Here is a 23252-nt window from a genome sequence, read left to right on the forward strand (position 1 = left end):
GAAAATCATCAGATAGACCTTGGGTTGGTGGCTTGGAAACACAAAAGCCGAAAACAGGTCGGTTAGAGTTCGATCAAATCTTCTCAATCCAAGACAACGCAGGATCGAAGGAAAACGGTAAAATGCACATTGGAATAGAAACGAGAATGTTCAGACAAGCTGCCTCGGCGGCAAGCAGGCCCCAGTGTCAAAAGGAAAAAAAAAAAAATACAACAGTGGCTCAAGCCACAGCAAAATCACCTTGGTAGGAAAAAAAAAGAATACCCACATGTTCAAAAAGAGAGGGAAAAAAAAAAAAAGACGTCTGCAATCAAGGGCTCTCATTCATTCATGCAAGATGTCCATTCCACTGGTTGGGGTGAGTCGAGAGTCACCGTGGGGAGTGACGCCGCGTTTGCGCTTGGGCAAAATACGTTCCGGCCCGTAAGCGCTGCTGACACCCGAGATCATGGAGCTGGGAGTAGTAGTCCAGCTGCGCTCTCCTGGCAAAGGAGAGAATGCCTGGTTTCCTGTCGCCAAGTGTTGAAAGTTGGTTGGTGCGGAAATTCCGGCCTTCAGGGAGGAACGAGAACGAGGGGTCGTGTCTTCGCCGTCATCTTCCTCCGTGGCGAGGTCCACCGCAAACACCGGGTTGTGGAAAGCACGCTTAGACTTGTAACGGGGCTGTGCCAAGTAAGATGCTGGTAGTCGTCGGTAGTTCCACAACAACCAAGCGCTCACAGCAAGCAACACTGACAGCAGAATGGCACCAATGACGAGCAGAGCCGTCACGGCTGAAGCAGCGGCCTTGTCACAGCCTGAGCTGGCCGCAGCGGGTGCAGCCGTCGTCTGGGTCGCAGAGCCAGTGAGACCGACTTGCACGTCTTGAGCCACCACACAGCCACCAACAGTGCGGCTACGGCCCGCACCAGGCAGAGTCACGCATGCCAGGTTGTCCCAGGTCAAATTAGTGCGAGAAGCATCATAGGCCGTGATGACCAGGGCTCCTTCTGCAAATGGGCTGACAATCCAAGGACTGTGACCAGCGAAGTTGGCGAATTGCCAGAGCGGACAAGTGATGCATTCAGACAAGCACAAGCCAATGAAACCGCACAGCGAGACACCGAGAGAGAACAGCCTTGATGTTGGGGCATTGGGGTGCGATAATGAATACGCACCTGGTGCAGTTGGTCCAGTTTAAATCAGCTGGACGAGTGGCGATGCCCGAGTCCAAGGCACAGGCCCCCACTGGAAACGACCAGGCTACTACAATGCCCTGATCAGTCCAGAAAGCAGAGACAATCGAGATCTCGGTCCCTTTAGCTTCTGTATAAGAATGATGCACGCAAAGACAAAAAAAAAGAATCAAGGGGCATGTCAGCTCATGAGTTGGGTGCATGCCCGCCCCATTTGCCGGTGTTGAAGTAGGCCTCCCAGGACACTCGGTTGTTGACGTACCACGGGAGACGTTGTAGGATCGGGTGGGGCCCAGGTTGCCGGCCGTATCCATCGCCTGAAACGACAAGTGCATGGTCGTGCCGGCTGCGACGGTGACATTTACGGTGGCCATAGCGTAGCCATTGTCAACCTCTGGATCCAAAGGCAACGCGGCCCATTCACTGGTTGAGCCTGTCAATGGGCATGTGGCGCCGTCGCAATTGAAGCGCCAGAGGAGTTGCGCCAGTAGATCACTCGGCTCATTGCTCGTCAATCGGACCTCCACGTCATCGTCGGGCGCATTCGATGCCACTTCTCGAAAAGGCCCACTCACAAATGCCACGTCCGGGGCCTTGCCATCTACTCGTAAGCATGCGACCAGATAACAGAGTACTTAGAGCATGGATTCAGATATGCTGCAAGGCGAAGGCACCGTACCGAAAAAGACGGCAATCGCATCGACTGGCTCGCCCATGGCTGGGCCATCCCCGTCCTGAACCTGAAGCACAATGGTGGCCTTCAGCTGCTCAGCGTCTGCGTGAGTTGCCGAAAAAGATTCCCAAGACGGGAGCTGCACGCTATCCAGAGGCAGGTCGGGCTGACGAATGACGGCAATTTCTCGGCCTTTGAGACCGCTTGCTAACAGGGGCGCAAAGGTGGTGTCCCAAGAAGCAAGCCCGGGTCTTGTTTGATCTATCTCAAACTCCATCGTATTCTGCTCCTGATTCACCTAGATACCACGGCGGCGTTATGGCAGCATGCGCAAAGCGCACCATTGCCACAATTGCATTAAATCGTGACGCGAGACAGCGCTTGACCAAGCGTCCCCTCTTTTATCTATCGTTTGAGCAACGCCTTGCGCATTCTACACTGCGTTGCAAGACGCACCTGAATAGTGCTGGGCGTGACCAGCGGAACAAGCGCCACCAACTCATTCTGGACGTGCGTCCAGTCCGCGTTCGTCATGGGGGCCATGTCGGAAGCCAATTCGAGCACAAAGGACCCATGCGCGAGGCCACATGTGCTATTCAATCCTGCTGGCACATCGATGGCTTGCTGGCTACCATCGGCTGCCACAGCCCACATCTCGGTCACCACGCATCGTAAGGCGCAAGAGGGCTTTGTGCAAGCGACTCGCACAGGCACCAAGGGCTTGGCCACGTGCTCCGGCAGGGGGTCCCAGAACATGGCCGTTGGGGCTGACGAGTCTATGAAAGAGACCAGAGTCGATGCAAGAGTCGGTCACAGCGTACATGCTCGCGGGACAGGGGAACAGCGCGATAAGACTCACCAACAAGCCAAGTGCGTTGGCGCGAGGGGCCTGCGTTACCAGCCTGATCCATCGGTGTGACATCCACAAGCACGCTGCTGCTGGCCGCAACTAGCCCTTGCGCTGCGCCCGAGAGAGTTGAGGGGAGGTTGAGCGGCGAAGAGCAATTATCAATCGCAATGTCAACTTGCTGGCCAACAATGCGGCAGCTGTATCGGATGTCCGGCTCTGGGCTTTCAAATAGGACGCGCACATCTGATGAGGGAGTAACAAAGTCGACCGAGGACAGTTGGTTTTGTAGCACTCCATCAATCACGAAAGGGCGAACAAATCGAAAATCAATGGTATCGTTCACCAGGGGAACGGCGGTCACAGATGTGGTGGGTGGCATGGCGTCTGCGCGGGAAGGAGGGTTGATCGTGGCCAGGGGCCAGCAAGCCAAGCAAATTTAAAGTGAGAAGTTTCCAGTGCTGGTTTTAGCCGACCAGACTAGAGCAAACAGCGAGCCCTGTACGTACCATAAATCCAGCTCACATTCAGGACAGGGCCGACGTTGCCAGCCAGATCGGTCGGGCGCAGCTCGACCCAATGTTGGAAGTACGTTGCCTGTACACAGGCGAACGTCTCTGCATCCATGTGTGCGCTGAAGCTACCACAAGCAGCGACATCATAGCTGCGCGGCGTCATGTCACAGATTTCAAGAATGCCAGCGGCACAGGCGTCGGTGCCAAAGTACCAGTCGTCCATGGCACAGCCCGCAGCAAGCGCCAGGCTACAGGGAGAGGGGGTGCTGGTATATGTTTGAGGGTCTATGCTCCCAGCCACATCTATCATCGACACCACAAACGGGCTGACGCAAGCTTCAGCTGCCATGCACGTCGTAGAAAGGGCACCGCCATTGGAGCTTTGAAAACAGTAGCGGCAAGACACGGCAGAAGCTTCAGACAACTGGAAGGAGACAGTGGCTTGCAGGTTGGCAGATACTGCAGCCGGCTGCTCCAGCACGATCACGGTCGGTGCAGTCACGTCGATGGTAAAAGCGCTAGAAGTCACGGCGCGCGTAGCATCCAAGTTGGTCTGCGCATTGCCAGCAGCATCCACCGCATACACTTCAAAAAGATACGGCCCCGAAACAAGATTGGAAAAGCTCACGTGGGTGGTGCATGGCGCAAAGATGTTGAGTTTGCGTGTTGCTGTCAAAAGACAAGCCTCATCATTTGCACCAGCTGTAGTGACCGAGACTGGTTGGCAAGCGAGGCGGCAATAAAACGCCACGTCGGCCTCGGTCGCACTTAAAGTGAAGTGTACCTCGGTCTGATTGGTGAGGCCCGACACAGCAGATCCGGGACCATCCTCAACTAGCGCCACGGGCGCGGTGGCATCCACAGTCCACGCCAGGGAAGTGACAGGCCCGACGTTGTTTGCAGCATCACGGCCACGCACATGCACAAGGTGGCGCCCTTCAGTGAGGCCAGCCAGGTTGATGGTTGACGCGCAGGCGTGAAAAACAGCAGTCGCTTGCCCGCATGCGGTGGTTGTGGCCGAAGAAACGAGACGTGTGGCCGTACAAACACTGCTTTCAGTCCGGCAAGCCAGCTCTACGCCACGAGCGCAGTTGAAACTGCACTCCCACGTCGTGCTGTTATCGGCAGTAGTGTCCACGAGCATCAGCTGAGCAGTGGTGCTTTGCGTGCGACGCACAGCCCCGAGTACTGGGGAGTTGAGGGATGCGTAAACGCGAGGGGCTTGGGTGTCGACGTGAAACTGATGATGCAGAGCGGTTCCAGCGTAGTCAGACGCCCCGTAGGGCACCACGTCCAAAGTGTAATAGCCATCCGAGAGGGGAGTGATGGCGCCCAGCACCACGCGAGCGGTCAAGCGGCCCGAAGCGCCCGCAGACAGTAGCTCGTATGTCAAATCAGTGGAACCCGCTTGCCCCAACCGGGAAAGGCGAGCCTCGAGGCGGCGTACGTGACCAAGTGTAAACAAGATTTCCAAGCGCGTGTTTGCGGTGACGAGAGGAAGGGCCGTCGTTGGCTCGAAGACCAGGTCGGATTGGTTGCCGATGTCCCATGTTAGCGCAGGCGCTTGCAGCGTGGCGGTATTATTGGCCGCGTCTACCACCTCGATGCTCAGAAGGTGATGGGAGCCCAAGTTGCCAGTGCGTACTTGAATCACACCGGTGTTGGAACAGTCGGCTGGTCGACCATTCAAGTGGCAAATGGCCAGGGGCTGATGAGTGGGACCGAGCTCATCCACGGCCCAGACGAATTCCAGAGTGGCATTGGCGGCAACAGGTTTGAAGGGTTGGGCTACCAGCGCAACACTGGGCGTTCGGCGGTCAATCACCCACGCAAAAGCACGGAAAGCACCACGATTTCCAGCCCGATCGTATGCTTGGACGGCGAAGGTGTATGTGCGCGTGGCTCCAACAGCAACGGGGCTCATGCTGGCTTGGTACGGTCGGTAGTTGTAGACATTGATGCGGCGGTTGTCCATATCATCTGAAAAGTTTCCATCTGCTGCAAAGGTTGGCCCTGACGCGGGCACCGCCTGCACACCACCACCACCGCCGCGAGCATCTCGATGAGTTGTGACGCCGATGTGAGTCGCAGATTGTGCAAAGACGCCGGCAACAGGTGCGACTGAATGACGAGGAAACGCTCTTACCGGTGTAATGGGATAACCATCGAGGTGAAGCTCAAATGCAAAGCCATGACAATCTTCAGCGCGGCCTGCGTGGTAGATTCAGAAGCAGACATGAGCATCGAGACACCAAATGCCAAAGAACACGGCATCAAACTGCTGTGGTGTCGTGACTCGTGGCAAAATCTCATGCACGCCGGCTCGAGGGCATACCAAGGTGGTCCACGAATGAAGTGGCACCGAGGTCGTCATCTGGCTCGACATCCCAGGAAATGACGACGTCACCCCGGGCCGTGCGAGTGGGGCCAGCCACAAACTGGACGGTATTTCCCTCAAGGTCTAGTAGGGCAGAGCGCGGTCAGTTGTGGGCGATGCAAGGTAATCAGCCTTTGGGCCAACACCCTCAGCATCCGGACTGCATGCAACGTTTTGGCAGTGCCACCACCAACTGTGTTCGGGTGAAACAGAAAAACAAGAGCAGTCTTTATGGCCGAACCTTGGAACCAGATGTAGTTGGCTAGCGGGCTGAGATTACCAGCACGGTCCTGAGCACGGGCCTGAAAGAGCTGAAGGCCATGGGATATGTCGCCTGCTGGGAAAGCCACACGCACAACCTCTCCTGCTTGAGAGCTGCCACAGAGTTGCCAGTTGGCGTCCTGGTCAAGAATCTGTTGGCGCACGATGCTCAGGATGCTTGCGGAGGCGTTGAGTGCCCCCAAGGCAGTAGAGAGACTCTCAAGCAGCCTCGCTCCTGTCCAGTCGAAAGTTACGGTTTGCAAACCTTCCCAGGCTTGTTGCAACATGGTCTGGGCGGTCGTTGCAGCTGCTTCACTCTGAAGCGCCAGCCAATGCTGGAGGGCGGTGTCGGTCCAATTGGTGAGGGCACCTGCAAATGTCCCCAGCTCAGCATTGTAAGCCATGACGCGGCACTGCATGATCACTGGGAACTCGTTGCTTTCAAGCTCAAAGAAGGTCGGCTCGGTGTTGGGATTGTGGCAAGGCGGGGGGCCGCGCCCAAGGATCTGGCCATCCATCGCTTCGTATTGCCCGATCGTGATGGTGGGTGCGAGAGCGTCTGCTCTCGTCATGGGTGCATTGCAAGAACGGCGCATGTGAGTCACAGACGGCGTTGAGCACCCATCGCGCAGTCATGCGCATCCACTTACCGATCGTCCATCGATAGGTGGCCCACGGCGCCGCTGCATTCTGTTGCCGCGCACCGTTGACCAGTGGTACTAGGCGTACTAGGAGAGCCTCGTCTCCGGCACTCTGGAGCTGGGGCAGTTTGGCGCAAGAGCCGGCACTCAAAAACCACATCAATGCCTAATTGCCCGGCCCAGGAGCTGGGGGTTGTCGGCGAGCGTGACAGAAAAAAGGTGGTGGCCTGTTGCTTGCCAGGTAGTGTGGCAGCGAGCTTGGTTGAAGCATTGCTACCACCGCTGGGCAGGGTCATGGGAAACTGGTGGGAGGCAAGCACGGGCAACGCGAGTGAGCGGCCAGGGGCGCTGGGCGGGTGGGCGAGGGCAGGAGTAGCAGTACCTGAAGGTCCACATGACTATCCACATTGCACCAGCCCGCGGACAGGGCGTCGCAAGAGGCCAAAACGGTCGATGTTTGCAGGCATAGGATGAGCAACAGCCCAAGCCATACAGCCGTAGCAGCGCAGCCGACCCAGGCTCTCGGGGCCCGAGACGGGTGGCGCTGAGGCAACCCCATCGGCATGGCCATGCCAAGAGGATGAAGAAGCCAAACCGCTTCCCTTCAGCTGATATTCCCAGCCCTTTATGAGGTGTTCTTAACCTGTGGACGGTGGTAGTCGCGCCCACACATGCATGGTGATGGAGCCAGCCGCACCCCTGAGCCTCTTAATTTTCATCGATGAACATAGGCGGTGGCCTGGATCAACAACAGCCCATGGGGTGACTCTGTTGGTCGGATGTGAAAATGGCCCGCACAAGCTGCGCTGGGCTATGGAAGAACACACGAGCACAAGGGCCACGTTTCCAATGGATCGGCGCTCAATCCAACGACGGCGGCGCGGTGCGCAAATGAGGGCAGGGTGCGGCGCATCCGCCTTCTTCTAAATCCTTTTAGTTTGCTGCATTTACTTACTTTATTAGATTAACGAATCTGCATAAACATCATATATAGATACATTAACCGTATAAAACATCCACCCAGTCAGACGCTGCAACAAGCCAAATAATCTCTTCACAAACTCTGGGAAGCTTAGCAAGAAGTTAATGTTCTGGGCCTTATACATGTACATAAACCCTCTATGTTGATACATAAAGTACAACAAGGATGACAATAAGCTGTCTACAAAGTCAAATACACCTCTTGTATGTAAACCGGGTTACCAACTGTCAGTAAGCCATCTATCCCTCTCTCAATTCATTCTCTCTCTCTTTCATTTCTTCTGTTTTGTGCTGAATTTGACCGCAACGGCAGTCGGGTCAGACCCAGCTTGGCGCGTGCTTTGCCCCTAACTCGTTTGTGAGCGCAGGCGACTTGACTCTTGCTGGTCAGTGGCAGTGCATTTCTTGCTAGCTCCTGCGCTTGTGGATGTGGTCCTCACTTTCTTGCTTATCTTGTTGCACGCCGTCACTTCAAGTAGCCCAGTAGTGCGGCCCAGTGGTGCGCACTCGTTCGGTTTTTCCTCGGCGCACAGCAATACAACTCCGTCAAGACCCAAGTCATGGACTTCTTGTTGGGCCTGGTCGGTGCCGACTTTGTGTTGGTGGCGGCTGATACTGCACAGATTCGCAGTGTTGTGCGCATGAAATCAGGTCCGCTTTCACCCAGTAGCCTCGGGGGTTCCGCCACGTCATTCACGACGAGCTGCAGACCTCTCAGCGTTGGGCTCATCGTATCGATGCCATTTGCATAGACTTGGATAAGACTATGAAGCTGACGGACAAGACTATGATGCTCCTGGCTGGCTCTGGTTCGTGCCCACCGTCTCGCTCTTGAGCTTTGCGTCACCGTTGCCACTCGGCCTTGCCAGTCACAGTTTGGACACCCAGTGAGCCGGTGGCTGACAGCCTTTGTACCGGTGGTCTCGTCACTCACACGTTTGGGTCCCTGTCGCCTCAATGTGTGCAGTTGGCGCGTGCAGCAACTTTGGCGACTTGATGGCCAAGAACATCAAGCTGAATGGCATTCGCAACGGCTACGACCACTCACCTGCTGAGTGCGCCAACTTTGTGCGCAAGTCACTGGCAGATGCTCTCCGTACTCGAGTACGTCCCACTTCAAGACACACATTTGTTCAAACATCACACTTCGCGTACCCCTCCCCGTTTTCCTCCGTAGCCTGGGGCTGGTCTCATTTCCGATCATATCACACGCATGCATGCGTTTTCAAGGGTCGCTCATCCCCGTCTGACTTCTCTCTTCTCTTTGTCATTCGCTAGGAGGCCTATCAGGTCAATTTGCTGCTTGGTGGCTACGATGCCCACGATGGACCAGAACTCTACTACATCGACTACTTTGGTGCCATGGCCAAGGTGCCCTTTGGAGCCCATGGCTATGGTTCCTTCTTTACACTGGCCACTCTGGACCGTCACTACAAAGAAGGCATGAACTTTGAAGAGGCCAAGGACGTCATGCGCAAGTGCATCGAGGAGGTTCGTTCTTATCGAGTTTTGGCATGGGCTGTTTTGACTGAACCGCTTGTGCTGTTGTTCTTGAACAATTTTGTGCCAACAAAAACAAATACGCGCTTCCGCATCTCGCGCAATTCACGTCCTCCCGTACTGTCCTAACCTTGTGCCATGCTCATCTCGACAGGTGCGCACGCGCTTCATCGTCAACATGCCAGCCTTTACCGTGCGCGTTATCGACCGTGAGGGCACGCACGAGGTCACTCTTTAAGCATACCACCACCCAATCTTCGTGTCACTTGTCCCAGCATCCGCTGGTGTCTGTCCTTGAGCGTATCATTTTGCCCTTGCCGGCCTGAAGCTGGCGGTATCGACGATGGGCTATTTTTGTGACCTGTGTTGTAGCGTTTCATGCATGTCGCCCCTCGTGCGCCTCGTTTCTTGGCAATTCTTGTTCCTCTTTCCTTCCTTCCGCGCGCCCTCTCTCTCTCTTCTTTCGACTCCGTGTCACACTTTCTCCCATTTTAATTGTTGCTGTTTTGTCATTTTTCGTCTATGCCCGGCTTGGGTATGCCTTTGGGTGAGTTTGGGCTGCAACGCGGCCATCGCCCCGCCTTCCATGCATCCAAGCAATTGACCTGCACGCTTTTCATAAAACAAATAAATAAATAAAAACACACCTTTCCAGTCAAGCTCGGCATGCTCAGTTCACCCATCAGCACACATGTTTTACCACAACACCGCTTGCCACGACACCAGTCGTAAATTAATCCCTTTTACTGCCGTTTGGGGCTTGGCCAGATTGAAGCATCAAAGTACATCGCCATGTAACACTTTTTTTGTGTAACTCCTCATAACACAAACCAAAAGAAAGTCTAAAAAAGAAAGGGTTATGCAACACCTGCACGAAGGGATGACCGGATGACTGGCGCACAAAGTCTTGTAGGCGAGGACCAGAGCGCATTTTAAAGCCTTGCGCATCGTGGGCATCACGGCGAGACGGCGAGACTGATTGAAGATGGCACGATATCACCCTTTTTATCACGGGCCGCTGTCCAACTGGCACATGGCCAGGTTTGTGGACACAAACCTGGGACGCACGTTCAGCTGCGTGGAACAATACATGATGTATCGCAAAGCCATCTTGTTTGGTGATGCCGAGTACGCCGAAGCCATTATGGAGGCCACCACGCCGCGTGAGCACAAGGCTTTGGGCCGACACGTGCGCAACTTTGACGAAGAAACTTGGAAAGCTCACCGCCGGGAGATTGTGCGTTCGGGTGTTTTGCTCAAGTTTGCCCAGAATCCCGAACTCAAAGCTGAATTGCTGTCACACCCGGCACACACGGTCTTTGTTGAAGCCAGCCCCCGGGATCGCATCTGGGGCATTGGCCTGGACGTCAAAAACCCTGCATGCCATGACCCCCAGAAATGGCGGGGACTGAATCTCTTGGGCCAAGCCCTCACCGAAGCTGCCGAGCAGCTCCGCCAAGCATGAGTAGACTGACGCATTAATAATAATTGAAGATTGAATCGAATTACATTCTGAATTGACATGTGAGGCTTAACATTGGAAAACATCACTCAACGTAAATTGACCTGTCGAATAACATTGTGTGAGCTCGTGCCGAAGTTGGCCACTCGCTGCTCTCTTACTCTTCAAGATTAGAAACGCTGCAGTTTGCAACGTCATTGGTGCTTGGCACCGGCGATCCTCCACCATACCATCAATCTGGTAAAAGCCTTGACTCACAGTCGCCCCGTCATCGGCGATGGCGGGGTGTGTAGGTGGTACTATCGTGCAGCCGGACTTGCGGACGATAGACATCGTGCGACTCGGTCAGCAGATTCAGCGGGCACCTGGCATCACCGCCATCGTATGCCAGTGTGCAGGGTGCGATCTGGACTTCATAAAAATTCCAATGCAAGGTGCCATCTGCTTTCAGATCAAACACACCATAGCCGGGTCGCGCCAGCCGCGAGGCCGAGTAAGCGGGCATTTTAGCCCAATCGGCATAAATATTGTGGCCTCCCGAACCCACCACGAGGTGCACCATGCCATGGTTGTCATCGCGTTGACCATGTGCCAGGGGGTACATTCTCTCGTAAACGTGGTCATGACCCGTGAGGAGAAAGTCGACTTGATGGTCGAGCAGGACCTGCTCCAACGAGTCACGCAACTCCTGCATCTGAGCGGGCTTCATGTCATGTTTGTGATCATGCCCACGTAGATGGGAGACGTACATGGGGAAATGCCACATAACCATGATCCAGGGATGGGCTTCGGGGTTGGCGGTGCGGCGAGCTTGGGCAGCAGCCAGGTCCTGAACCAACCACTTGTACTGATCGGTTCCAGGACCATGCGGGGCCATGGAGTCCACAATAGCCACGTGAATGCCAAAGGTGTCATAGCTGTACCAATGCTCGCTGGAGGAGCCGCTGGCCCGAGCCGCCAGGTCGTTGGGCAAGCGCATCTTGTAAGCCTCGCGAACGACGTGATTCTCCGACTCGTGGTTGCCAAGACAGGTTTGATAAAGCAGTTGGGCCACAATGGGCTGGGCTCGATTAAAGTAGGTGCTGAGGCCGTTAAGGTCAAAGGCATAGGAGACGTCGCCCGGGTGAAGCCACATGGACAGGTTCGCTTCATATCTCAGAGCTTGCATCACCATGGGAGCGGAGTAGGAGAGGCCCAGATCGCCGACAAGCGCAATGCGGGCAGAACTGAGGGTGTCTATTGGCATGCGGATGTGATACACCGCGGTAGCCGCGCGCCCGTTGAAAACGCGGTAATAGACGTCCGTGTTGGGGGTTGCGGTCAGCATGGCCGCATAAAAGGTCATGTGCAGCGTGTCATAGTCATGGTCGACGCGCTCACTCGCCACCGCCAGATTGTTCAGGTCCTCGGCGTGAAAGCCAAAACGGACCTGAACCAAAGTAGTGGGACCACTGATCCCAAAGGAGATGGCCAGCTCGCCCGCGCGGCCCGTGACAGCGCCAAAGACCTGCTCCGGCACCTGCTCATGGGTGTGGTGGGCACTGGCCACATCACAGGTGCATTCTGTGCATGTGGCAAGATAGCCGAACACGGTCTGGCAATTGGTCGAACCACTGCCACAGTGCTGGTGCCCCGTGGAGCACTGGGGTCCCTCACAGATGGGTCGCTCAGGCGTGCACAAGCAATGCGCGTCTGTGCCTCGGTGCGACACCACGGCCTGCTCGCCATTCTCGCACAGAGGTCGAGCCTGACCCCCATACTCTCCCACAAGGCCAAGCGCAACCATCACCACAAACGCCATTCGTACCGCCATCCTCACTCGTCTCAGTTGGAGCTGCCTCCACCTCGTTTCCTTGATGGGTATTGCGTTCCCTCCAGCCTCCAGCCTCCAGCCTTGGCGAGCAAAAGCCGGAAACAGCAAACTGCAGGTGGTGCAATAGTGTGTGTGTGTGTGAGTGTGTGTGTGATAACTTGACGTGTGTATGTCAGAAAAAATGTAACACCCGATATTAATTTAAAGTTTGTTTTTCGATGGTGTGGCATTGGAGAATCACAAGTTGGGGCAGGTACAGATAAGTCGTGTTGGCAGACATGCCACCCACCAAACTGCTAGCGCGTCAGTTCCCGCGCTCAGCGCGCATGAAAAAAACAAGTCAGAAAGACGCGACTCGAAAGCAGAGACTAGCTTATATCCGCTGGTTCCACATGCTCTCGGTATCAAACATGCTGTCAGCAACGGTGTAGGCATCATCATCATCATCATCATCCACGTCGCCCTCACCGTAGCCATCGTAGTACGGTCCCCCGCGGCCTGAATCTAGCGGGGCAGTCTTCCAAAGGGATAGCACGTCTGAGCCCGAGCCCGAGCCCAAAGCCTCAACATCGGCCTTGGAGGACTTGGACGGACGCTCGGTCAAGGTGCACTGAAGAGTCAAGTTGTCATCGTCATCCTCTTCGTCCTCATCCTTGGCCGTGGCACCAAGCGAGGCCATGGCGGCTGCTCGTTGGCGCGTTGAGCTAAACATCAAGGCCACTGGATCCTCCTCGGGCTCAGTTGCCTCAGCACCCACTTCGTCGGCCGCAGGCGTGGGTCGATGAGTCGATACGTCGGGTTGAAGCATGGCCGATGAAGATTTGACGCCACCTTTGGATCCGGGTGATGATCAATGCATAAGTTGTGGCCCGGGAAGCCAGTGAGCGAGGCGAGGTGCGCGGCCGGCGAGCAGGAGCGAGCGTCTACCTAGCTTTTCTGGATCATATTGCTCTGCAAGCTGCCGACGCCACGATTCGGCCACAGCTAGACAATAGCAGAAATCAATATGCGGTCAGTCACAGGGGGGAGAGGTGTTGAAAAAAAAACGAAAAAAAAAAAAAAAAAAAAAACAGGAGAGAAGAGATCAATGTCAAACAGAGGCAGGCAAGCAGTTGGGCAAGTCGAGAAACGCGGCGTGGTGGCGGAATGTGAAGAACATGTCAGACCTGGGTCGGGCATGTGAAGTGTCGCGGCCTCGGCTTCGAGGAGCGCATCTTCTGCGAAATTTGTTAAACCCCATGGTATAGGCGATCAGGTTGTATCTGGCCATGTCAGCGGGAACGATCGAGCAGCTACGGGATCGAGCAAATGGCGAACCAACCATCAAGTGCAGCTCGCCCATCGGATGACATGGTATCCGTGGTGTTGGGCTCTGAGTTCTTCTGTGTTGAATTTGGTGCAGAAGGCTGAGTTGAAGCACTGGAACCTTGTCGACCGGACTGTGTTGTTTGCACTGGAGACACGGCTTGGGGCTGAGCCGGCAGGGCCGGGGTGGCCAGCTCCTCAGATTCATCCCAAGCAGCATTGGCAGCTACTGTCATGTAGACCAGGCAGGTCGGAAAAAGCAGGCGTGGGCAAGCGAGGCCAGGTGAGAGGGCCAGCAGAGTAACAAGCCCAAACTCTGATGCAAGGCAGCGAAGAAGCGCAGGATGAATGCGAGGCACCTTGGCGTGCACGTGAGCGACGGCTGTGGCCTGGGACATGACTAGAACGGTGGCTGGTGTTGGTTGCTGTTGCCGCAAGCGAACTTGAACACTTTTGAGGGGGGCGACGCTTGGATGCCGAGGTTTCAGCCGCCTTGGCTGCCACGGTCTGCCCACGTCCAAGACCGTGAGCCAGAGAATGGCGGTCGGGTTGCAATTGCAAGCCGAGGCGTAGCAGGCGACGACGGATTCAGCGACGGCGATTTCGCACCTTGCCTTCCTTGGCAGCCACACGATTACGTATCGCGCGATAGAGGAAGCGGAGGGGATCTTCGGGCTTGGTCGAAAGGAGCTCCAGCATCAGATCCTGCGCATTTCATCGATGTGAGACAGCAGCGATGATGGGACACAAGGATACGGGGCAGATAAGGGGTAAAGCTGACGACAGCGTACAGCAAAGAGATCATTGAGATCAAACCGATCTACGTATCGCTGGTCCTCTTCGCTCAGAGCCATGGTCGGTCTTGCTACGCCGGGTCACGCAGGGGTTTTCTGTTTGCTTTATTAAAACCTCTCTCTCTGAATTTTGAACAAACAACCAGATGATCCAGACAACGAAAACAGTGAGTGTGGGTGAAAATTTGAAGCTGTGTATCCGGATGCTACCACTTGATAGACGAGCAGTCGATGTTGCTACCAACTGTCCTTGCTTCTTCTGTTCCCACTCTTACAATGGGATGGGACGTTGCGCGAGACGTGAAAATGGCAGCCTGCTGTGCGATGTGATAGGACGCCGTGGGGACACAGCGGCGCTCGGGCGGACTTCTCTTTCCATCCGAGGTCGAGGCCAATGAGCAGCCGGAGACCGGGATCGTCATGTCGACGTTCGGTAGGCATCGCCTTTCCAATCCTTGACAGACAGTGTAGGGAGATTGTGGCGAGTACCGCGACCTTGGTTGGTGTCATGCAGTTTGCTGCGGGACAAGCCAATGAGGCCATTTCGTCGAACAGACCCCCATTGATCCACATGCTCAGGTCAATACGTCTTACCAGCCCCGCCAGCCCCCGCCGGCCCGCCAGTCCCGCCATACTAGCCCTTGTTGCATTTGTGGCACCCTCCGTCCCATCCCCGATCCGTACCAGTCGGCACCATACTCTTTATTGACCACACACCCTGCATAGAGTACAAACCGGTCGTAATATAGAACTACTGTTCACAACAACAATTCTTTGACTTGTTTTTGCTTTTCTTTTGTTTGATCATCACAATAGAGAGAGAGAGAGAGTGTGTGTGTGTGTGTGTGTGTGTGTGTGTGTTAGAAGTCAAACGGCAGTCGTGACTGCAACTCTGCGACTTTCCATGTCAAGCTTCTTCTCCTTCCCCTTGTCCGTGCTCTTCTTCTTCTCCTCCTCCTCCTCCTCCTGCTGCTGCTGGCCCTTGACCTTTGGACTTGGGCGAGCGGGTGCATACGCCACGCCGCGGTCTTGTGGGATCTGTCTGGTTGCGCTCGTCAAGGACAGGCGCAGTTCTAGCTGCCGTCGCCGTTGCTGCTCTGGGAGAACGCTGGATGAGTGAATAGAGCTCGCAGCAGATAACCCGCCATGCCGCGCTGAACCTGTCTTGAATCTTCGGCCCGCCATCTCCCAGAGATCCCAGCTGCTCGACGTATGTTGCCGTGCCTTGTTGCGCCTTGTTTTCTTGCTTCCCACCATCGGATCAATCAAAATTTTCCGCGCCATCGGAGCACGCACCGCCACAACCTTCTCAGGCAACGCTGACAGGCCTCATGCTCCATTGCAGCGACACTTTTGTCGTTGTCCCTTGTTTCTGCTGCTGGTTCCAAAGCTTGCTATTCAAACGTAGCGCTCGATTCAGATCCCGGACACTGTCGCCATGAGCTCGCTGCCCAAACGCGTAAGTACCAAGTCTTGTTCCCTTTTTTTTTTTTTTTTTCCCCGATCGCCGAGAAGATCCTTGGTCTTTTATGATTTGCACAAATACGCACATGTGCACCAGAGACAAGGCGCCGCACTCTACCAGACTTGTCTTCGAGCCTGGTGCTTGTCTTTTCCCCCATGTTTCGACACCTGGCATCATTCTATCAGATTCAGCTCACCACACTGACTCGCCTGACAGCTTTACCGCTTCAAGTGCCTGCTTGAGAATGACGGGAGCAAACGGTGCGGCCTCATGCCCTTGACCCGTCTCGTGTCGCACCCCTATTAGCGCTTTGTTTCTTCTGGCCTCACCAAACTGCTGCTCACCACTCATGCTATGACCCCTCTATAGAAATCTCTTTGTCCCTGTACCCGTTGAATATGAACAGCTCCGCCAGGCTGTTCGCGAGACCTTTAAGCGTGATCTTCAAATCAAATACACCGACCAAGACGTGAGCACCGGGCCTTGACTGCTTGTATCCGTTGTATCACAGCACCTACTCACGTCGGCGCTCAACACGATCTACAGGGAGACCTTGTGGACATTTGGAATCAGCCGGACCTCGACCATGCACTCGACAACGAGCCGGGCCAGGTGGCTTCGACCCGCCTCGTTTTAAGCGAACTCCCCATGCCCAATGAACTCGGAACCTTTGTGTATGAAGCCTGCTTTGCTGCACCGCGCACCTCTGGATGACCACGCGCATTTGGTTTGCGCTTCCCGCCCTGATCATCTCCCGCCCCGTCCCGACCTGTTAGGCCTGAGGACACTGCTCAAATGCTCGTGCGCTACGCATCACCGCGCACTCGTGCCGTGTCATACAGTGCCATGGTAGGATTTACACGCCTGCTTGCTCCTGTACCTCGCTTTCTCTCCTTCCCTCTCTGTTCCCGTTCCCTGCTTGCCACCGTCTCATGGCGGCTGTCCTGTCTGCAGCCAAGCCACACGGATCCCAGCGGCAGTCACAGCCCGCCACCCGGCAGTTTTCCAGAACACCGCATCCGCTCCATATCGCTGCGCATCGACCCCTCCAAGGAGGTCTCGGGTGGTGGCGAGTTTATTCCCGAACATCAAGCCCATACCATCCGCTCCATCACCAGTGGCCGCTCCGAGGGCTTTCACTCCTTGCGTTCCAACAACAGCACCACTTCTTCTAAATCATCGGCCACGTCGCGCATGGACTCACGGACACTCTTCAACACCCACAACATTGATGAAGATGACGTTGAGTGCGTACTCACGCCCGTTTGGATTGCTTGTAACCGCATTTTTTGTCTTGCCCATCCCCCTCTCGATTATCGTGTCGTAAATTCCCTTTTTTGCTTGCTCGCCATTTTATTTTCCCTTTCTAGATCCGGAATCCATGGGGACGGTGCCTATGGTGATACGCTACCTCGTGGAGGTAGCCGCACGCGCACAACCAGTCGCTCCAAACCCCACACCCTCCCTCGACAAGCCCCATCCCGCAATTTCGCGCATCTGCCCGACTGGGAGACGGGCCGATCACCACACGGCGACGGTATGTGCCCTTTGCCATCACTAACGTATGGACATCCGGCATTTTTCCCATCTCATCTCGTCTTTCCGCATGCAGCTGCCACCTTGTCGCTGCCATTTCGCAAGGAGTCCGGACAGGAGAAGTCACATCTTGAGGGCCGCCACAATTCCTTTTCCAAACCCAAATCACGTACGTCTGTACGCTTCATGGGTTGGAACACAAGGAACTGGGGCAGTGCAACTTGCTCATGTTTTTTTGCATATCTTGATCTGCTCCATGGCTGTTGTTGTTTGCTTCTTTCTCTTTTGGCAGCGCCATCTACCAGCATGCCTCGCGTCGGGCGTTGGAAGAAAGGTCGCCTGTTGGGTTCAGGAGCGTTTGGTCAAGTATTCCTTGCCCTCAACATGGAGGATGGATCAGAACTTGCCGTCAAGCAAGTCAACCTGCACCCTGAAGCTGGGAACGGTGACAGCCAGCGTGAGGTGCAGGCCCTACGAGATGAGATTCAGCTCTTGAAAGAACTCCACCACGAACGTATCGTCATGTACTATGGCACCGAACACACCTCTACCTACCCCCCCCCCCCCCCAAATCACTCATCATGTTGCCCGCTTGTCCTCCCGTGTGTAGCGTTCGATCGCCAATCGGCTCGCCGAGTATGGCTGTTTTTCGGTGGACATTGTTCGCAAGTACACGCGGCAAATATTGGAGGGTCTTCAGTACTTGCACGACAACAAAATTGTCCACCGTGATATCAAGGGAGCCAACGTTTTGGCCACGGCAACAGGCGATATCAAGCTAGCGGACTTTGGGGCATCTAAACGTCTTCAGGTGGGTTGACATCGGCTCACAAACTGGTTCATGTCGCATTAAGCTTGGACCTACACTCAAGTTTTCGATGCACTTGGTTTCTGTTTCAATAGACCATCAAGACTGTGACGGGGTTCAAGTCCATCCATGGCACCCCTTACTGGATGGCCCCCGAGGTGGTTACCGGCCAAGGCTACGGACGGCGTTCTGACATTTGGTCCGTACCCATGGCCTCTTTAATCCAATTCTGCGGCCACCGGCAGGTAGCTCTGTGACACTGCGCCCCTCACTCCGCGATCGTGCTGTTGCGCAGGAGTATGGGTTGCACGGTAATTGAAATGCTGACGGCACGACCGCCCCTGAGCGACTGTGAACCTATGGCAGCACTCTTCAAGATTGGGTCGCCCAATTTCGATTTTGCAGACCTGACGCCTCAAGGTACGCCGTCATGGGTCGGTTTTGCGGCATTAAACAGCGTCTTGAGACCGCTCACTTTGTGGCTTTTCGGTGCAAAACTTGACGCCGTTAATTAGGCGTGCCTGCCGATTGCCAGTTGTTTTTGCGGCTGGCGTTTCGGCGGGATCGGACAGCACGGCCGACGGCAGAACAAATGCTTCAGCAAGAGTTTGTCGCCGCATAGCCGAAGGCTGTCTTGAGCTTGGCGAGTGCCTTTGTCCAACAGCTGGGCAGCTGTCGAAGGACACCCCGCCACACGCTCACAGCGGCATGTACTGCATGCACATTCTTTTCTTAAGGGCCAGTCCTGCGGGCCAGGTGGCTTGGATGCCTTTGGCAGCGTTGCTGCAATGGGCCATGTTTGTGTCTGTTTGCTTGTATTGCATCGCACACCTTATCACTCATCAGAGTACCACCATTTTGCGATGTGGTCGTGCCCTTGTTGCTGCTCGTATCGTGTGCGATGATGTCGTGCTGGTCACCTTTTTCCGTCATTCTTCCCGTTTTGCTTTTTCAACTCCCTCGCCTACGCTGTCGCTGCTGTCGTTCCAGCCCTTTTTTTTTTATTGGCCTTTTGATATATTTTCCTACCCTTATTTTGTGACGGACTACTGGGCCTGTCGGTTTCCACGTCCATGTGTGATGGCCCTTGCGCATCTTGTTTTGAGCGCAGCCAGTAGACGTGTTGGTGGCTTCTTGTTTTCCTCCTTCATGCCTCACATTCTCCTTCCACTGCCTGTTTCGTGCCTCGGATGTGCCATGCACTGGCCATGACAGGTGGTGATGGCAAGGGATTGTTTTGCATTTTAATCGAATCACAAACGTGAGCCCAAGGTCAAACACAAATGCGATTGACCATAAAACGCCTCAAACACACAATCGCTGGCCTCGCGCCCATCAGAGATGGCCTTCAAGCCCTTGTTGCGACAAAACGAGGACGCGGGAAAATCGAAAAAAAAGAAAAAAAAAGAAAAGAAAAGGACGGTAAGCAGAGCAAAACAATTCAAGAGAAAAGAGGGAGGTCAAGGGATTGTCTACTGCAGCAAAGCCTTGACGGCAGTCGACTCAGCAGCGCTGAGGTAAGATTGCCCATCTGGGGTCTTGCCGTCCTTGCGCGCACCCTGCGTACCCCACACGACACATTAGTTTCGGTCAAGCCAAGTGAAGCAAGCCTTAAAGAGATGTGTGGACCGCTGACAGCAAAACGTACCGCTTCAAGAAGCGCCTTGACAGAACTGGCATGACCTTCCCAGACGGCCGCCAGGAGTGGCGTGATGCCGTGCTTATCCTCTTTCTAAAGATTGGGGTGGAGTTGACAGCATGTGAGGCACTTGGCACAGACAGCGCACATCATCTCAATCCAGTGAAGAATGAGGCATGCGGGTACAGGAGGAATAAAACGAGGTAGAGCATGTTCCATGGCGAAGGAGGCCTATAATGATACGCACATTGACGTCAGCGCCCTTGCTGACGAGGTATTGAATCACCTCGGTCTGACCCATGTCGGCCGCGTAATGCAGAGGACACCGGCCCCCTGAGAGCTCGGCATTGACATCGATGCTCTGAGGCAAAGAGGATGGACAGAATCGAGCATACCCATGGTCAGAGTTGATCGTGAACCCAACAGGCGCCCAAAGCCGTGCTTAAGCCCGTCAGCGACAGCGACAGCGCGTCTGGCACAGACCTCGGCCTCGACGATCTTTTGAACCTCATCAAGGTCACCGTTCTTAATGCTCCATTGCAAATCAGCCATGTTGACGGATGAGGAATTCTGAAGCAGAATCAAGCACACAATGGATTGAACCCTATCATGCAAGGAAATGGTCAAGGCACACCGAATGACCGACGATGGTAAGCCGAGGTCATGAGAAGCAAGGAGACCCCGAGTGGGCGGTGAATTTGGAACAAGACGGCCATCACAAGGATAGGTCCCAAGGTGGTTCAGTCAATCAAACCGATAACCCAGCAACTCTTCAACGCTGCCCGTTCCCCTCCCACACACACACGGGTCGCCCGTCGGTGTACGCTGCGTCGCGTCCCCCACCCTGCCACACCCCGATGCGCCAAGATGCATTTGTTCACTGACCTCTCTCTTCGTTTTGTGATAACACACAAAAAAATGAAACAAAAGAGTCTTGTTTTCTTTTTTTTTTTCTTTTTTCCTTTTTTTCTTTTTTTCTTTTTTGTTTTTTTTTGTGTTTTTTTTCTTGTTCTGATGGTGGAGCTCTGATCAATGCACAAGGCAAGGCCGGAAACGTGGGGCAGGAAGAGATTTGAGGAGCAAGGGTCTTTTGAAGGAAAAAGGCCACGAATGACAAGCACACAAATCCCAAAATCAATTTGCGAAACAAGAACGTGATCAGACTTAACCTGAATCCCGAACAACAACACGACGCGAGCAAGGGGCCAGGCAGGCGTGTTGCGACTAGGCACGATGATGATAACTCTTTTTGTCATCGTGAAGGGAGAACGTGCTATTTGGTTTGCATCAAGGGCCCAAGGATGGTGCGCACGGACCGCTGGTCCATGGCTGCTAACGGAGATGTCACGGCTCAGACAAGAGCCGTCTTGGTGGCACCGCTGTCATCACCGTCGGCGGGTAGCTTTTCGGGCTCGGGGATGTCTGATGACTCCATAAACTTGATCATTTGAGCTGCCCAGACGCCAAAATCAAGAATAGAGCCAGAGTGAGGGGGGTTGCATGGGCTGAGGCTGTGGCTGGGCCGGGGAAAAAAAAAACACACGCACCCATCTGATCGACGGTCTTGCCAATGGCACTGTTCACGATGCGTGGCGGGATAATGCCTCGTGGATCCGTATGAAAGTACTGCAGTTCAAAAGCAAGTTGGGTGGCATGAGCATGGCGGGCAAGGATGCCCCTTTTAGATTCATGGATTTCCTTTCCTTTGTAGATTGGGTGGGACAAGCGTCTTGGCTGGCACTAACCGAGGTGATGGTAGTATGAGGACGGCCATCCTTCTCCGAAGCCACAAACTGGGCCAGACCGAGGTTGATCTTGGCACGCACGGTGCCACGCACGGATGTGCCAAGCGGGTGGCCAACCGAGGTGGAGATGAGACTCTTGGCACCCTTGGCTTGGGGGTCGTTGACAGTACCGTTAATCCAGGCCGAGTAGATGCAGACGTCACGGTTGTCCAGCACGGGCACCTTGTACAGCACATAGATGTACTCGGCATCCTCATTGATCTGCGCATCACCATGGGGCATTAGGTCTCGATGGCTTTGTGCAGAAGGTGTGAGCAACAGGCCAGCATTACCATACCGTCTCCAACGTTTGGCACTTGAGCATGTCCGGTTGCCACGAGCCCCAGAGTGCTAAGCACCGTCAAGAAAAAACACAGCAGGCCATATGGCAAGGTGAGCTGTACATCCACCAAGCATCAAGCGCTGTAGGGTGTCGATGAGCCCAAGAGCGGAGGAGAGTGGCGTACACTTGTCGTTGTAAATGGCAATGACCTTGCCAAGCGAGGCATCAACTTGCATCTCGCAGCGGACGACCACCAGGGCCGAGTCCTTCATCTTCTTGACATCAAGCTTGACACCCTTCTTGTCAAACTTTCGAGCCCAGTGATCCTCGGGTTCACTGCAGCAAATGTGTGGGGTGGCCAAGAGCATTGAGCTTCTGGAACTGATTGAATCACCAGAGCGCATGAATGAGAATGGGGCGGGCGGGATACCTGCACAAGTCTTTCAGCTTTTGCATCAGCTCGGCATGTACGGTGGGCACGTCTAGAAGCGTTGTGCGCGCGGCGTTGGTGTCGTGAGGTGCCGAGCCCAAGATTAAGACTGGAAGTCGTCAATGGCACCCCCCCCCCTTTTTTTTAGCCATATGGCGCCCTGCACACGAGTCGGGTGCTTACCAGGACGGTCGGCGGCCGCGGGATCGGCATCTAGACGCAGCTGTGGGAACCAACCCGGCAGGTTGCTTGATGAGCTTTCACCCTCAGTCTTTGACATGCGCCTTGAGCGAGCCCAAAAGCACTTGGTCCAAAGAGGAGATGGCGTGCGAGAAGAAGGCCCTCACCTTCTCTAGGTTAAGATGGCACATGTCGCAGGTGCGCTGAGGCCCCTTCATGTCGAAGCTTTCGGGAAGCTCATCCTTGTGGGGCGAGCAAGTGTCGCAGAAGATTCGACCACACGCACTGCCAGGGCGAATAGAGTCAAGTTGTGGTGCACACATCGACAGGAAGACGAGGCAAGGCTTGGGAAGATTTCACGGCCAGGCGGCGGAGGACGGACCGGCAGTGGTGCTTGCGTTTCATCATGGAGAACTTGACATCACAGCCCACGCAGTTCTTGACGTTGGTATCTTCCTCCCAAAGGGGAGCAACCTTGTCCGGGTCGACGCGGCTAGCGTCCAGGTCTTCAGCGCTCATGATGGCGTGCGACGGAAAAAAAGCAAAAGAGAAAAAAAAAGGGGGGGGGGGGTCTAAAAAATTCAAGCAGTCATTGCGCGAGAGAGCGCGGGCATCCACACCCAGGCCAAAGGGGCGACGGCGACGGAGACAGAGACAATACATGCAAAAAAAAAAAGAGAGTGAGCGAGAGAGAGAAGGAGGGGCGGGGGGCCTGGCGCAATCAGCAAGCGGGTTCGCCCTTGACGGTGTGGCGTCTGGCCGTGCTGCTGCTTCCTTTCCCTC

At 54.9% G+C, this 23252-nt stretch overlaps 7 protein-coding genes across 7 annotated transcripts; 3 read left to right on the forward strand and 4 right to left on the reverse strand.

Annotated features, from left to right (window-relative positions):
- Nucleotides 1-7772: 7772 nt before the first annotated feature.
- MONBRDRAFT_35785 (uncharacterized protein) lies at nucleotides 7773-9588 on the forward strand. The gene is made up of 6 exons (XM_001742897.1): nucleotides 7773-7856; nucleotides 7947-8121; nucleotides 8223-8279; nucleotides 8438-8574; nucleotides 8749-8961; nucleotides 9125-9588. The coding sequence occupies exons 2-6, from the start codon at nucleotides 8031-8033 to the stop codon at nucleotides 9206-9208; spliced, it is 582 nt and encodes a 193-aa protein (XP_001742949.1). The 5' UTR covers nucleotides 7773-7856; nucleotides 7947-8030; the 3' UTR covers nucleotides 9209-9588.
- Nucleotides 9589-10003: 415 nt separating this feature from the next.
- On the forward strand, nucleotides 10004-10435 carry MONBRDRAFT_14693 (uncharacterized protein; the record flags this gene model as incomplete). Its single annotated transcript, XM_001742898.1, has 1 exon — nucleotides 10004-10435. One exon carries the CDS (start codon nucleotides 10004-10006, stop codon nucleotides 10433-10435), a length of 432 nt encoding a protein of 143 aa, XP_001742950.1.
- Nucleotides 10436-11042: 607 nt separating this feature from the next.
- MONBRDRAFT_3574 (uncharacterized protein) lies at nucleotides 11043-11378 on the reverse strand (the record flags this gene model as incomplete). The annotated part of the gene is made up of 1 exon (XM_001743216.1): nucleotides 11043-11378. A coding segment is annotated over one exon (336 nt), but the record flags the coding sequence as incomplete, so codon positions are not given.
- A 1240-nt stretch (nucleotides 11379-12618) lies between these two features.
- On the reverse strand, nucleotides 12619-13053 carry MONBRDRAFT_5563 (uncharacterized protein; the record flags this gene model as incomplete). Its single annotated transcript, XM_001743217.1, has 1 exon — nucleotides 12619-13053. One exon carries the CDS (start codon nucleotides 13051-13053, stop codon nucleotides 12619-12621), a length of 435 nt encoding a protein of 144 aa, XP_001743269.1.
- Nucleotides 13054-15211: 2158 nt separating this feature from the next.
- On the reverse strand, nucleotides 15212-15628 carry MONBRDRAFT_5564 (uncharacterized protein; the record flags this gene model as incomplete). The annotated part of the gene is made up of 1 exon (XM_001743218.1): nucleotides 15212-15628. The coding sequence occupies one exon, from the start codon at nucleotides 15626-15628 to the stop codon at nucleotides 15212-15214; it is 417 nt and encodes a 138-aa protein (XP_001743270.1).
- Nucleotides 15629-17666: 2038 nt separating this feature from the next.
- MONBRDRAFT_1800 (uncharacterized protein) lies at nucleotides 17667-18536 on the forward strand (the record flags this gene model as incomplete). Its single annotated transcript, XM_001742899.1, is given in 4 exon segments — nucleotides 17667-17939; nucleotides 17956-18156; nucleotides 18249-18352; nucleotides 18449-18536. Coding segments are annotated over 4 exon segments (666 nt in total), but the record flags the coding sequence as incomplete, so codon positions are not given.
- A 2378-nt stretch (nucleotides 18537-20914) lies between these two features.
- MONBRDRAFT_31115 (uncharacterized protein) lies at nucleotides 20915-22988 on the reverse strand (the record flags this gene model as incomplete). Its single annotated transcript, XM_001743219.1, has 9 exons — nucleotides 20915-21244; nucleotides 21340-21418; nucleotides 21538-21798; nucleotides 21875-21927; nucleotides 22044-22195; nucleotides 22290-22341; nucleotides 22473-22593; nucleotides 22637-22754; nucleotides 22852-22988. The coding sequence occupies 9 exons, from the start codon at nucleotides 22986-22988 to the stop codon at nucleotides 21144-21146; spliced, it is 1074 nt and encodes a 357-aa protein (XP_001743271.1). The 3' UTR covers nucleotides 20915-21143.
- Between the last annotated feature and the right edge of the window lie 264 nt (nucleotides 22989-23252).

The sequence above is a fragment of the Monosiga brevicollis genome, genomic scaffold, assembly GCF_000002865.3.
Source record: "Monosiga brevicollis MX1 MONBRscaffold_3 genomic scaffold, whole genome shotgun sequence".
In the NCBI taxonomy this organism is placed as follows: Eukaryota; class Choanoflagellata; order Craspedida; family Salpingoecidae; genus Monosiga; species Monosiga brevicollis.